The following is a 15,300-nucleotide window of genomic DNA, read 5'->3' on the forward strand; positions in this document are numbered from 1 at the left end:
TGGGGCCGCTCCGCGCTCAGCATCGCGGGGTGAGGGGTGGTTGGTGGTGGCAAGGAGTGGAGAAGGTCTTAGCCCGCGGATGTAGTCGGGGTCTTAACTCCCCTCTGTTTTCTGCTTGCTTTTTAGGTCACGAATCAGGTAAGTAGCTTTTATTTACGGTAATCTTTAGTCTCTCCGCAGCTTTAGGCCCATCTCGTTTCGTTTTCATGTAGTAAAGGCTCCTGCTTCTCCAATGAGAGTAACCCCTTCCTGCCGTGCCGGTGTCCGCGTTCAGTCTTCTAGTATTGGACTTCTGATTCCTCTGGCTACATATGGTGTCATGTAAAGATAATATATGAAAGAAAAAAGAAAGTAAAGAAAAAGAGAATAGTTGTGGTCTGGCTATTAATGTAATCTCTGTGTTTCAGGGTGGGTTTCAATTAATTAATGAATTATTAAAATGTATTATATATGTATGTATATAATGTGTGCCAGTTCTGGACCTGTATGTGATGGCTTTGCACACTTGTATGGATATACTTACGTCATTGTGTCACAATCTCTTTTTTTTTTTTTTTTTTTGGCTGACCATAAAAAATAATGTCATGTTATTATATTGGCACTTTGCCACCTGTTCATGACAATATCTGCATGATTTGTTGTTGCTGTATTTGTTAACATAGTAGAATCCACATTAGAGAAAGGAAGCTTGTTCTAGTCCACAGGATAGTGTAAGTACTGAAAAAATGCTAGCTGAAAGGAAATCACACATGCTTCAACCCTGCCTCACGTTCTCAGTGATAATCGTAACTATCTTTAACAAGCATTGGGGTTCAGGTGTTGGTCCCAGCAGGCCTGCTGATAATGTTAAGAATGGTGTTTAAGCCAAAAGACTCTGAAGCTTCCAGTAGTAAGATGACGTTCTTAAAATTATGTTTTTGAAATATTTTGCAAATTAGAAAATTTCTTTGTGCGAAGAATGTAATGTTTTTTGTTGTTGCTGTAATATGCTGACTGAGTCTGCAGGAGGGTGAAGGTTTTTTTTGATACTGGGTCATTTTTGTACTTGGCTTCATAGTTTCCTATAATATTATAGTTTTTACAGTATTGCTGCAGTAGAGCAATTTGAGAAGTTTCTAATCCCAGTTCTGAGTTAAAATTGACAACCATTTCTGGGAGCTTTCCTTGAATGTTTGCTATGATTTCCTCATGGTTTAGGTGTTGTTTTTTTTAAATTTAATTTTTGAAATTCAGAGGCTATATATCAGTTTAGAAGAAAGAAAATGTGAATAAACACTACTAGAATTTCAAATTCTCCAACTTCTTCTCACATTCCAGATGTTGAGATGAGTTCATTATGGTCCTAATGAAGTCCAGTCGTCTGCAAAGTAAAACTGAGATGGAAAAACTAGTGACTGACTTTTTAAATCTGAGTTATCTTGTATCCCTACAGGTTTATGTTGTATGGAGAAAATCCTAGAATAATGTTAAATGAACAGTTCTGTGGTCAGAATCTCTCTTCTGCCCATTGGCTTTGCACTGATGATGGATGGTATCTGTCAGTTGTGGTTGATCATGGATTATAGGAACTTTTACTTCACAAGGAAAAGGCCACTTTAGACCAGTTGAACTTCCTTCTGCCATGTATTTTGCCAGTCTTAACAAGCAGTGGTTGTTGTCATTATTTAGACTGAGAGGTGTATGTTTAAAAAGAAGGGGGTGTAGTCAATGTTGAATATGAATACATCTTGCATTATTTAGTCATTGTTCTTTTAATCTCATCAGTACAGTGGTAAACTAACAACAGGGCTGTTAGTCACTAGTTATTCATATCCTGTTTAAAACAACCATAATAGTAATTAAGATTCAGATGAAGTTGCAGAAGCGTTTTTAAAAAGTCTTGTGGAGTTAATTGCAAGGACAGACTTTTTTGTGGTACTCTGTGCTGTGCTCTGTAAAATACATAGAATTCTTTGGGGGGAAAAAAGCCCCAGAGTGTTGTGCCCCTAACATCTACAATATATGTGTCCAGTAGTAGTTTAATGCATGTATCCCTTTACACAGGCATCTTGCTATGTGTTTCATGTTGGGTTTTTTCTATTCTTTAATTGTATTTTATTTGTCTAACTTGAGTATTAGGATATACTACTTCTGTTAAGTGTTACTGTTACTGGTAGGTGTGGTAGTGAACTCCTAAATCCCCCAAAATTCCATGCACCTGTAAGATGGGTAGATTTTAAGTATTAGGTTCTAACAAGAACTGTCATTGTGATTTAACAAATGCTTAGCCTATTTTGTTTTTTTTTTACTAATAATTTGATTCCATTATTTAATAGTAAGTAGAAAGGAAATATACTAAATGCATGGTCTTTTGCTTTTCCTATGTTCTTACCGTACTGTGTGCTCTCTAGTTTTGAAATGTATGTTGTAAATTTTAGACTCTTTCAACCTTTATGGTAGAAATTCAGGTGATAATGGAGAAGAACTGGTGTTTTTCCAGTTATAAGGTATGTAAAATCTTTGCAAAATACCTTAAAAGTTTTTCTCTGTCTGAAAGTATTTATGTTATAATACAGGTCTAGGAATTTCGATATCCTTAGTGTATATTGGGCCTTTCTTTATGCATATGTGTTAGAATTATTTAAAGGTTCAGAAACTGGTGAGGATAAAAAGGAATGTTCTTTCTTAGCATTAAAGATTTCCAATGGCAGTGACTCACTCCGAATACTGTAGCCACGTATTTGTAGTGATGTTTTTAACAGAGAAGTCAGTGTAGCTAAATGTACTACACAGTGCTAATTTGTCACATTTTTTTTTCTTCCTTCCACTTCTGCAGTCTTACAGAATGAATTGTTAGTCCACCGCTGATACTGAAAGATTTGATGATTCAGCAGTTAAAAAGCTCTACTTTGTGTACAGTGATGACAGAGAATGGTTTCTTCTCTTTGACCTTCTGCTGGGGTGGGGTTACATGACCAGTGCTACTCTTCTTCCTCAATCTCTTATGAGACTTTCCTTGCTAATGGGAGAGAGAAAATAAGAAAACGTGTTTTGACTGTTCACTGGTGATGTTTGGCTGCTTACCTTGTTCTCAAGTTCTTCTACCATGGAAAAGAAAGTCAGATTGCATACAAATTTTTGGAGTTAAAAGATGAGACATAAGCTGATTGTTCTTCATCATGATAATCACTTCAGTCTATCTTGCAACCCATGACTGATTCCCTAGCAAGCACAGATAAACAGAAAAGTGGTATTGGTTGGTATCTTTCTTGATCTTCCACCTTTTTTCATTCTTTCTTACCTTTCTTCGTGTTCTAAGAAATATCCTTATTTCCTAGCTAAGGTACAATTTCAACTCATGCCTTTGTAATATCCAGAAAGGAGTAATTGACTGCATTGGATTATGAAGCTCAAGCACTGGCTTCAGGTAGTTCAGAGTTAAAGTACATAGTAGACTGTGGCTTGGGTTTCTCTTGCCATGTAGGGCTTACTTGCTGGTTCTTAGTTGCCTCCCAGCATTTTCACACCTTTGAGCCTACTATTTTTATTTGTTTGTTTGTTTGAAGCCATTCAGGTACTGAGAGTTAGCTACAGAAAGAAATTAATTTTAGTCCATGGATGCCCCTGACAGCTGTGACTTTAAAGTCACAGGAGCAGTAAAGATCACAAAACATAGAACGAATGGCAGAAACTGGATATGGATGCAGTCAGTTTTCGCCCAGTTGGGAACACATTCTTAATGCTGTCAGGCAGATAGAGAGATTAGTTAAGTATCTCAAGGAAACAAACTTCGCTTTTCCTAAATGGTCTTTCCATTTTATGAACTCTGCAACACTATTACACAACTTTCCCAAAAAGAAAACCCTGCTCATCAGCATCATTGAAAAGGCAGTTCCCACAATTCCTGAAATGCTTTGGGTTGTAGTACTCCTAGATGAGCTACTGAGTTGGAGTGGAAGGATGTTGAATATGAAGAAACGGAGATGTCCTTCTGAAAATGCTCAGCTAAGCTTGCTTATTTTCTTAGTTGGGGGTGGGGGAGTGAAGCTTAACTATTGTGTTCTAAGCAGAGTGGAAGCAGCAGAGATAGCGTGTATGCTTGGAAAACAGCCTGTTGTTACAAGTGTAGCCTCAGAAAGTGTAAGACCAGGACTCAGTTTGTCTCTTTCTGTAAAGAGAATATATCAGAAAGCCTTCCACAGAGCCAACAAAGGGGAAGTGTTGAGGCTGTGGCACAGCATAGCAAAGAATAAGCACAAGGACAAATACAAAGGGATTTTAGACATCCACTATGAGATCACTTATTGACTGGCTGCTTGTAGTTTAAAATATCTCAGGCTGTCCAGACCTCTTACTGAGTTTAGGTAGGTAGATCTGTTGCAAAGAGAAAACTATAACTTGTTTTTGGGTTTAGAGCATTATTTATATGAATAGTTAAATGACTGACTTAGATCAGTCTTTGTATGGATCCTCAGTAATTGAAAGGTAAGAAAACCATGTATTTAATTCCTCTGCTTGAACTTGCCACTTCTGTCCTTTTATTATGCTCTTTTTTTGCTCAGTTTCTTATTTCTGTTTCAATGACATAAACTAAAAATTGTAACAAGGAAACACTATCTCAAATGCTGCTTAAGTGAATGGGGTACTACTGATTGGAAAACAAGTGTTAATGGTTCATGTGGTAGGTTACCTTGTTGCACTGAAGATGCTGTTCCCTGTTTGTGTTCTTTATCTTAAAGGACCAGCAAATTGGTAGAATCCAGTTATTTTAGTACACTGTAGAAATAATACGTATGACATAATATTTCGAAGAGTAGATTGATTTGGCTCATATCCAGTATGAATAATTGTTTAAGTCATAGAAACAAGTGTGTAAGTGTTTTTCACAGCATAATGTGGTGTCCTGTTTTGAACCAGTGGCTCAGTAGCTGCATGTCAGGACTCTGGAGCGTTCACAGGCATCATGCTTATTTGGAGCATTCTGAAGCTCTCTCTCACTGGGGCAGTTTTTGAGGAAGCTGGCTCAGATGGTTAGCCTAGCTTTCTGTGTGCTTTGCATTACTGACTGGGTTCAGAATATATATATCTATCTATATCTCCAGTGCCTGGGCATACTAAGATTAAGTTTTGAAACTGCTTGACGGATATGTTAAGAATATATATACCTCTCATGAAGATAAGGAGTACTAACAGTAAGTCAGTGTTGCTCTTCTAGACACGCTGAAGAAACTAACACTACTGGAAGGATAAGAGTTTTGTGAGTGTAAGATTTCTCACATTTTTTTTAAATGAAGTTGAAAGTCGTTTCTTTTGTCCTCCTTCATTTATTATGAGGTCAACTTTATTATGAGGTCCTGAAATATAGTGCTTGAGGATATTAAAGAGTTTGTAATAAATCTTGAATTTCCAAATTAAGTTTATTATGAGCATCTCTTGTTTGAGCAAGACCATGTTGCAGCCACTCTAAGTGAGGAATAGTTAATAAAAGAAGAATAATGCACCTTATGTAATTTAAAGCCATGTTACTTGCTTCTAGTATGCTTTTTGATCTGCTATATAGAACAAAGTTTCTACAGCTGCTGCTATCTTGTCCCATGAGTAATTTTGATTTAATGGTCTGAAAAATGCCTTCTCTAAAATGTACTGAAAGATGATCTCTTTATTTTAAATCCATGAGTGAAATAATCAAAGAATTAAGAAATGTATCCTTACAATGCCCAAACAATAAAGGGATTTCACTTCTGAAACAAACGGGTTTTGTAATATGGATCTAGAAATTATGTGTAAAGAATTAAAAGCAAATTATTGTGCAGTTATAGTTGTAATATAGATTAATAAGAAGTGGGTACTTAAAGGGATGGATACAACCATCTGTTTGTGGATTTGTATAAATTGTAATGTAAATGTTTTTCTGTTGTATTTTTTTTCTTGGTGATAATTTCATCAGATATATCTTATGCAGTGTCTTACTGCTTTCTAGGGAAAAAATAAGCTTCAATTTAACAAAATGCCAGAAAATCTTGTGCTTTAGTGAAACACAAAATATTGATCATCTTAATTGGCTTATTTAGATGTAGTCCCTCCAGTTTCTAAAGCTGTAAGTATATTTTGTTTTTGCAGAAGAAAGTCTTAACTGTGGTTTTGCTGTGATACAGTGGTGCTCTAATCCACTGAGCACAAGTACAATAAAATACAGACTCTGTTGGTATCTTGGTTTGCATTTAGAAGAGGATTACAACAGTTGGTCCTTCCCACAAAAGCTCTTTGACTTTTGCATCTGAGTGTCTGGAACTGTTTGCACGTTTTGCCAGTTTTATGTTTTCGTGGTTCCAACTGGTGTACAAGTACCAAAGTAAAATGTGGAAAACTCAGTCTTGACTATAATGCTTTGGTATTTAGAATGTGTCATTCTTGAAATACTTGTGAATGCCATCCAACTTTAATTGCACCTAAATTTCAAAGGCCATTTTGTTTCAGTGTTTGTCCTTACTTTGTTTTTAACATGCGGGTGACGAAGTAGAAAAGAGCATTGCTGCTTTAGACAATATTTAAATTGTGCGTTTTACTTCTACTTACAAACTACCTCAGAAGTTTTCTGTTAAAATAGATCACATTCATACTTCTTACCCCACTTACCCCTTCCACATCTCCATCAACCCCATAAATCAAATCTTCCTTCTGACGGTGTAACAGTTTGCAGAAATACTATTTTAAACTGCTGAAGCAAGTCCCCCAGGTCAAGATGTTGCTAGGTTGCCTTTCTGAGTTTCCATTCTACTTTTGAGGCTCATTTAAAAATAAGTAAGTAGGTATGAATTTTTTGTTTAATTAAATAAATTTCATGAACCTTAAAGGTAGGCAGTGTGCATCAGAATAGAATCATATTTTAAAGATAACCACTCTCTGCTTCTTTCAGTGCCTAATGGTAGGTTAAAGTAGTCGTACTGAAAATGGAAACAGCGTAGTTTTCATAGATAGCTTAAATATGCTTATTGTAATGTTTTTCCACTAACTAACATTTAGACATACAGATTTACAGTTTGTGGAGATTTAGAATAGAATCAGGTAGGTTGGAAGAGACCTCCAGAATTCTGTTAGTCCAGCCATGTTCTGTTGAAAACAGGTTGCTCGGAAACTTGTCCAGTCCTGAGTTCCTGAAAGGATGAGACTCCACAGCCTCCTGGCCAAACCTGTGCTAGTTGACCATGATCATTATTTTTTAAATTTATTTTTAAATACTTTCCTTATCAGGTTCGAATTTCCCATGTTCCAACCTCTGTCCATTGTTTCTTATTGTTCTATTGTTCTACTGTGCACTGCTGAGATGAGTCTGTTTCTATCTTCTCTGCACTCTCCCTTACCTAGTTGAAAACAGTAGTAATCAGGTGAGAAGGAAGGGCCTTCTGGAGTACTGGGGAGCAGGAAGGAGAAGTTCATGACCAGTGCAGAGAAGGGGTGCGTATATAAAGTAATTTCCAAAAGTGACTTTGTGTGTAACGGTTAGCTGTACTGGTGAAAAAACAAGAAGTCGTTTTCAGAAAGGTATTTTAATAGAAGAAAAGACAACTGAAAATATGACAACAATCAGTAAAAACCAAGTTCTGCAAAAGTTAATGAGTTAGATACAGATGTGTGGTGGTGTTTGCTGCTGCTGCTTTTCTTCCTGCAGCCCTGTAAGACTGCTGTGATGTAGCCAAGTGTCTTTTTTTTTTTTTTTTTTTTTCTTTCTAAGGTAAATGTTCAAAGACATATACATTAAGAATAGGCAGCAATGTGATAAGCAGTAACTGAAAATCTAACACATGTGCAGAGCTAGAGAAATACAAAGCGACTATTTTACGTTTACTGAGTATGAAGTGTCAGTAAGCTAAGTAATCAACTGAAAGCAAGTGAGCCCTCAAATACAGTGTAAAGTACCCTAACTGCTCTGTCCAGCAGGTATCTGTAAAACAAAATCAGTGGGTAATTGTAAATAACTGGAATGCAAAGCAGCAGAGGTCCCTCCCTATGAATGACAGTATCCAAAAAGCATACAGAACTGCCTGCTGTCCTAAAACAGGAGTGCTTTTTTCAGTGGGGAAGGGGTTGCTTCACCTCATGGTGCATAACTGGCTCTTTTTTGTACCAACATCTTTGCCTGCCCTAGCAAAGAGCTAGAAAAAGATTGAAGGAGGAAAAAAAGGAGGTTTAATTTAGTTATTGCGAAGGTATTTGTGTAACTTGCTAAAATTACAGCTGTTGCTTGTGACATCTCTTTTCTGAACTTCCTGTGTCACATCTAATATGGGTTTTTGTCCCTTTAAGCAACTTTCCCTGGTTCCTAACAACTTGTTTTTATTCCCACAAAATTTCTTCTCCCTGACCTTGCTAAATACAGCCTTGCCTTGCTTTTATCCATTCAGAACACGGTTGCAAAATATTACTTATCTGTCTGTGTCATTGATTGAGCTTGGGGTTTGGGTCTTTTTGTTTGTTTTTTTTTTTTTTTTCCTCTTTGCACGTCTCCAGATTATAAATAAATTCCAGATATTTGTTTCAAGGGTTCTTCCCATCCTGGCGTCTATATTCATCTGCTACCCATCTGTCAGTCTGTTTTACAGAGAGGCTTATTGCTGCCAGTTTTTATCATCTACTTGCTAAATTTTCTGAAGGATCTCTCTCATTTTTTTCCCCAGGCCTGAATGAAACCCTCTTGATACACAGATTTCTTCTTTGCCTGTTTTGTGTCTCTCCTTAGTTTTTTGGTTTATAATTTTTTTAAAATGATGATTCCAGAATTATCATTAAAAAAACCCTAACAAACTACTAAGCCTACTATTGTTAGGCTCCCTGTGTGTTAGGGTTACTGTCTGTCATACTAAACCTGTGCTCTTTATGTTCCATTGCTTCAAGTCATCAATCTCACATACCAAAGTTTTTAATTTCTTAGATTGTGAAGTTTCTAGCAGTGTGGTACTTTGAGAAATGAAAGGCACCCTATATCTGTGGTGGTTTAGTTAAGTTGAATATCTAATTCAGAAGTTTGAGTAGCTATTCTTGGGTTTAGGGAGTTTGTGGGGTTTGTTTGTTTGTTTTGCTTGGTTGTTTGTTTATTTTTTCCCTAGTGATGTAGAACAGGTCAGGAAAGCTTAAATCACTTATTTTTCTGGTAGATGAGTGTGATCCTTGTAGCATTGCCTCTTGTGGTTATGGGGTCTTTTTCTAGGTGAGTGTTGCTTTTATTTTGTTGGGGTTTTATACCCTTATTTCATGTATTCTTGCAAAATAATGTTTTTTTCTTTTTTTAGTTGCCATTATTTTCCCTCAGTTTTGAATAACAGCAATAAAAATGATCGGAAGTAATTGGCTTCATAAGAAAAAGTACTAGAAGTATAATTAATATTTTAATTCATCCATACAGGTACTCCCTTCCCCTTCAGGATTTTTTTTTTTTTTTTTGTTTTTTGTTTTTTGTTTCTCACAGTGTAGTAATCCACAACCTAGAGGGTTAGGAGTTAAAAATATACTGTCTTATGTTTCATCAGCTAGTAAATACTTAAGAGTTTCCCTTTTCCTCATTTTCATTAAAAGATAATAATTTGGCCTTCTTCCAATCTTGGCAATACTTAAATGTGGTACGGAACCAAAAGAGCTTGGTGTATCACATAATCTTTTGAATGAATCTTCTTACTGTACTTCAAAGCTGTTACAATTTCTGTAGAAATTGTCTCCTTTATATCTCTAAATATTGAGAGTCAGCCCCTCGCCTGTGTCTCTTAAAAGACAACTACCTTGCCTTTTGCCCAGAACAAGCTGAAATTGGTATTTGAAAGAATGTCACGTTAGACACACTTGTATTTTTTTGTATGTTCTCCATGTTGTGTGTTAAGAAAGTATTCCTGTTGAGTATTTCTTACAGTTACATCTGTGTAGGTATACATCTACTCAAACATGGCGTAACTGTTATGTGGATGTGCAAACCTGCTCACTAGGTGGATTATGGAAAGAAGAAAGAGTCATCTATGCCTTTCATTTAGGCTTATCTTACATGATTCTTAAGTATCTTTACTGCAAATGTATCAATAAATAGATTTCCTCAAAAAGCATTTGGCAGGAAGTATGATGAAGCTTTTAAAGTAATCTTTCACCACTAAGAAATATAATGGGCAAATTTCTCTGGTCTTCTACAGAATTACTATTAGGAACTGTGGAGTTAACTTTTGTTAAGAGCTGGCTGAAGAAGTGCTTTAGGAGTTCATTGATTTTCCACTAGAGAGGGTAGAAGAATATTACTTGGTGCATGATTTTTTTCCTGTCATTTGAATTTGTAGCTGTTTATCAGCAGACTTTCCTTATTTTAAACTTGAGAGCCTCGGGTGACTGAATAAGATTTTTCTATAGATTTCCTATGTGTTCTTCCCAGCAGAAATATAGGAAGTTGTAAAATGTTAACTTTTGGACAATACACAGGGTTCCCACATCTTTAAGTTTCACCAGTAGAAGTAGTGTTTCAAAATAGGATTTGTGTATGCCACAGTGTACAGTTAGCATTTTCTTACAATTATGAGTGGTCAGTGTGTGTGTAATAACAATAGCTTGTAAATTCAGATAGGTGGTTCTAGACTCTGATAACACAAACGTTTCAAAATATTTTAGACCGCATATTGATGTACCACAACAACAGTTGAAGAATTAATAAATCTTCTTGGAGTAAAAGAAGAATAACTAAAAAGTGAGCACCCAATTCTAGGCTAAGTTTGTCAAAGCTTGTTAGGTACTACAGTTTCTCTGTTTTTTCTTAAGTGGCTTAATGTTAGGTAAAATCCATAGACTGGTTTGGGTTGGAAAGGACCTTAAGGTCATCTAGTTCCACCTACCCTGGCATGGGCAGGGACACCTTGCGCTAGATCAAAGGTCACCCATGGCTCTGTCCAGCCTGGCCTTGAGCACTGCCAGGGATGGAGCATTCACAACTTCCTTGGGCAGCCCATTCCAGTGCCTCACCACCCTCACAGTAAAGAATTTTTTCCTTATATCTAACCCGAACTTCCCCTGTTTAAGTTTGAAGCCATTGCCCCTTGTCCTATTGCTACAATCCCTGGTGAAGAGTCCCTCTATGGTATCTTTGTAGGCATAGCTGTAGTGTATAGGAAACAGAATCAGAAAGCTTTTGGCTTAGATGCCATTCAAGAAGTTCTAAAGAGGCAAGAGAGAATTATTTGAAGATTCATGATCATTGTCTGGCACTTAACCTTTGTCTACTTCAAAATATGTTACTATCACAGTTTGAAAGGATTTCTTTTTCTTTTTTTTTTTTTTTTATTTTGATTTAAAAATACACCTGAAAAGGTACACCTACTAAACTATGTATCTAGTGTCTCTCTGCTCAGAAGGCCAGAGAAGATTATAATTTTTTTGAGTTGCTGAAACCTAGCATTTATAAGTAAAACATGGGGATTTTGTGTCTTTTTTAGCACTACCATTTATTTAGGTTTTTTTGTTAAAACTTGAACCTTGTTTATTCTCCTTAAATTTTGGAAAGTATGGGTTGTTGCAGTGTATTTCATATTATAAATACTCCATTATGCTTTTAAAAAGATATGTATATGAGGGTACTTATTTAATATTATTCTGGGTTTTTTTCTTTTCCAGTTTCTCAAACAGTTAGGTATACATCCTGACTGGCAATTTGTAGATGTTTATGGTATGGAACCAGAGCTGCTTAGTATGGTGCCAAGACCTGTCTGTGCAGTGCTACTTCTCTTTCCAATAACAGAAAAGGTAAATGTTTATTTATAATCAGCTAATCACTTTTGTTGTAAATGAAATGGACATGAACAGTTCAAATCTTGTACTTTTGGTGTCATAATAGAATCAAGATGAGACTCAAACCTTATTCAAGAGACTTCTTAATTAAAAACAACAAAATGCTTCCTTCAGAACCTTCTTTTGATAATCTTGCGTGTATGTTTCCAATTTCTTTTCAAGTTGGAATGGGAAAAGCTGATACAGAAGCACAGAAAAATATGCTTCACATATTTCTATTACAGTCAATTAAAGATGATTTTTTGCTAAATATGCACTGTGAGATGGCTCAGTTCGTCTACTTTAAGCAGAAAGCTACAATAGCATGGGCAAAGTAAGAAGTAGGATGTACCTACCTATATCAAATGCAACTGTGTTTTGAGGTTTTGTGCTGTTGCACTGACCAAACTTCAATTCACTTTCAGTTCAGTCATCATTACCAATGTGACTTTTGCTTCTTGGACACATGGGGCTTATTTCTAAGACAAAAGAGAATTCTCCCCTCCCTTCTTCCTCTATGTTAGGTTTTGTAATACTTGATTTGGGTAAATCAAGTCTGTTTGTTTTATCTTGTCATATGCTTCTACAAAGAGAAGACATCTATCTTGCATATCTCCTTCAAGTATTACATAGGTTGAAATGTGTGTTTTGTATTGATATTTCAATTTATAAAACTCTTACCTGATTGTAATGAAGTCTGACGAACAGGTGAAGCTGTCCAAGCTTCTTCCTTTGTATCTGTATCTCAAAAAGACCATATGGCTTCAAAGGACAAAGCAGTTAGCTGTTAGAGCTTAACTTCTGTAACAAACCCCATTTAAATAGAGAGAAGAGTGACTTTTGCTCTTTAGCTCCTGTAAACCTTTGCATTCTCAGTTTCTCCAAAACCGCAGGCAGTCCTTTTCAGGCTTGATTTCAGCCACCTTGGTAGTTTTAAATTTAAGCAAACTCTTAACTGTCCTCACCTATCTTCAGGAAATATAATTTCTGTCACCTTTGAGGTAGTGTTTTCTGTGTGCTGTGGTTTCTGACTGTTTGAGCTACAGGTCTGAGCTCCTTCTGTGACTAACTTTTCTTTTGCCTCGCTGCCTTGCAAGCTTCCTTTCTTGGGTCATACCCTGGGACCATCATCCCATTGGAAAGAACAACCTTCCTCTTGTTCCAGGAGTTGTATCTGATTTCATCCTGAAGAAGCATATGTCAAACAGAAACAGAGAAACAGCATATGCTTTGTTGTGTTGGTCAATCAAATTTGACCACCAGCCAAATGTCTGAGATTTTCTCCAGCATGTTAATCCAGTAGAGACATAAAGGACACATGTCTCTATCATCTGTGCAGCCTGAGTGTGTGAAGGCCAAATCTTTCATGTGAAGTCCCAGTGTTCTGAAGCTTTTGTGGTTCAGTATGAACTCCACAAGACTCTAGAGTGTTCCTGTATTTCTGGAGTACTTTTCCTCTCCTCAGTCTCCCTTTTAATATGGTCTTTACATTCTGCTTTAATATATTATTTATTTTTCTTGGCTGTGTCTACATTTATGAAAATGTGCCTCAAATAATTTTGCTGCCTTTTAAACACTTTTCTGTCATGTCTTTGGTCTGTCTAGAAGTTCACTTCTTTTATGATTCTTATAAATCAATTTGCTTAAACTTGCTTTTAGGGCAAGATACTCTTCTTAGCATACAGACAGTCTTAGGGTTATTGTCCAGTTTGAAGGTCAATGACTTTCTTAGTCTGCATTGTAGATTCTATACAAAGTGACTACTGTGAGCATTGGGCATTTTGGGCATTGTCCAATGAATACACATATGATGGGATAGTTCGGGTTAGGAGGGACCTCTTGAGGTGATCTGATCTAACCCTTGCTCAAAAATGTATTTTCAATATTCTTCACACTTACATATTTATTTTTGCCATGGAGTTTATTTTGGTTGGCAGGGAGTAAATGGCAGCTATATTGTATATATTGTTTGCAGTCTCTAATCTGAACTTTGGTCCAATTTCATAGACATCAGAATTTTTTTTTCTTAATTAAGCCTGTTTAACTTGCAGTTAAGTGGTGTCAAATTAAAATGCTTTGTAAGTGCTCTTACTATTTCTTAGACCATTCAGACAGGCTGCAGGCGTGGATCATGACCCTGGAAAAATTTCTTGTTTCTGTTTGTCACAGATTGTACACAAAGTCTGAGAAAAAAATTCTCATGGGTCTTTATAGAGAGTTCCTTGATAATCTTTTGCATTCAAGTTTGCTTTTGTAATACTTCTATAAAAAGCACATCTACTGCAATATTTTTTTTTTGTCTCCAGAAGTACCTAGTAAGAGGTAAAGGAGGCAGAAAGAACAGTGTTGGCTGGAATATTTGCAGTTTTCTTTTTTTTTTTTTTTTTTGTCTCTCTGAGATGAAAATCTTTAAATAATAACAAAAACCAATCAAACAAGGAAAAAAACCCAAAACTGCCCCTCCCCCAAGAACCACAATCAACAAAAAACCCCCACAAAACCAACACACTGTTGTACAGTAGAACAGATTTTAGTCAATTCTTTACAAAACAAGTACTTCATATTGTTCAAACTAAATTCTTTCACTAAGAATATAAACATTCACTTTAATGTGGCTTTTGAAGGGCCTGTTTTGTATTCCGGGAAAAAATAAAATGTAAAAATGGAACTTGTGAGAATGCTTCATCCTGATTAAAAACCTGAAGTATTATGGTTTGCTTGATAGTACTTTGAGATCTCCGTCCTTGAAAGCTTTTTGTTGGATCGAAGATAGACAGTGGCAAGTGCTCAGATCAAAGAAATATTTTAGACATTTTTGAAATTATGTTAGATAACAGGTGTTTAAAAATGATGTTTCAAGTGTGACTAGTTTTTGGCTAGTGACAAGACACTGGTTAAGAAACAGTTAGCTGGTGCTTTGTTTAATTTATTTTTGCTTGAATAATGTAGCCAGTATTTATTTGCACTATTTGTGAAATGTCTGTAACTTTCTTTCTAGTATGAAACCTTCAGAACAGAAGAAGAAGAGAGAATAAAAGCTAAGGGGCAAGATGTCAAATCATCAGTATATTTCATGAAGCAAACCATTAACAATGCTTGTGGAACAATTGGGCTAATTCATGCTATTGCAAACAATAGAGATAAAATGAATTTTGGTAAGTTTGAGTTGGGGGTTCTTGGTTGGGTTTTTTCTTTGCTGGCTTTTCCCTGTTTTTTTCCATTACCTGTGGGGAGGCATGGAAGGAAGGAAGGAGGCATTTTGTACTCTTTTCTCTGAATATAACCATTCAAAAAGGATGATCTCTATTCAAAGAGTGTTTCTGCCTATAATTATGAAAACAGTATTTCATGCTAATCCACAAACTAAAGCACTCCACAAACATTGCAAACCACAGCTGGTAGCAGTTCCTCACACAGTCAGCCTTCAGTGTTTTAAAGATACAATGTAATTATATCTTTACCTCTTTTGTTGGATATAAGCATTCTGTAAGCTTTCAATGAAGTTGGAGTTAAAGCATGACTCATAATTATGTCTTT

At 36.1% G+C, this 15,300-nt stretch overlaps 1 protein-coding gene across 1 annotated transcript in view; it reads left to right on the forward strand.

The window, feature by feature from the left end:
• Nucleotides 1–15,300, forward strand: part of UCHL3 (ubiquitin carboxyl-terminal esterase L3 (ubiquitin thiolesterase)) — a 44,504-nt gene that overhangs the window by 289 nt on the left and 28,915 nt on the right. The window contains exons 2-4 of the mRNA XM_010014150.1: nucleotides 127–138; nucleotides 11,611–11,739; nucleotides 14,762–14,918. Of these exons, the coding sequence (XP_010012452.1) occupies nucleotides 127–138; nucleotides 11,611–11,739; nucleotides 14,762–14,918 (298 nt within the window). The remainder of the gene's footprint in view (nucleotides 1–126; nucleotides 139–11,610; nucleotides 11,740–14,761; nucleotides 14,919–15,300) is intronic.

Source organism: Nestor notabilis, unplaced genomic scaffold, assembly GCF_000696875.1.
Source record: "Nestor notabilis isolate BGI_N333 unplaced genomic scaffold, ASM69687v1 scaffold3625, whole genome shotgun sequence".
Taxonomy (NCBI): domain Eukaryota; kingdom Metazoa; phylum Chordata; class Aves; order Psittaciformes; family Psittacidae; genus Nestor; species Nestor notabilis.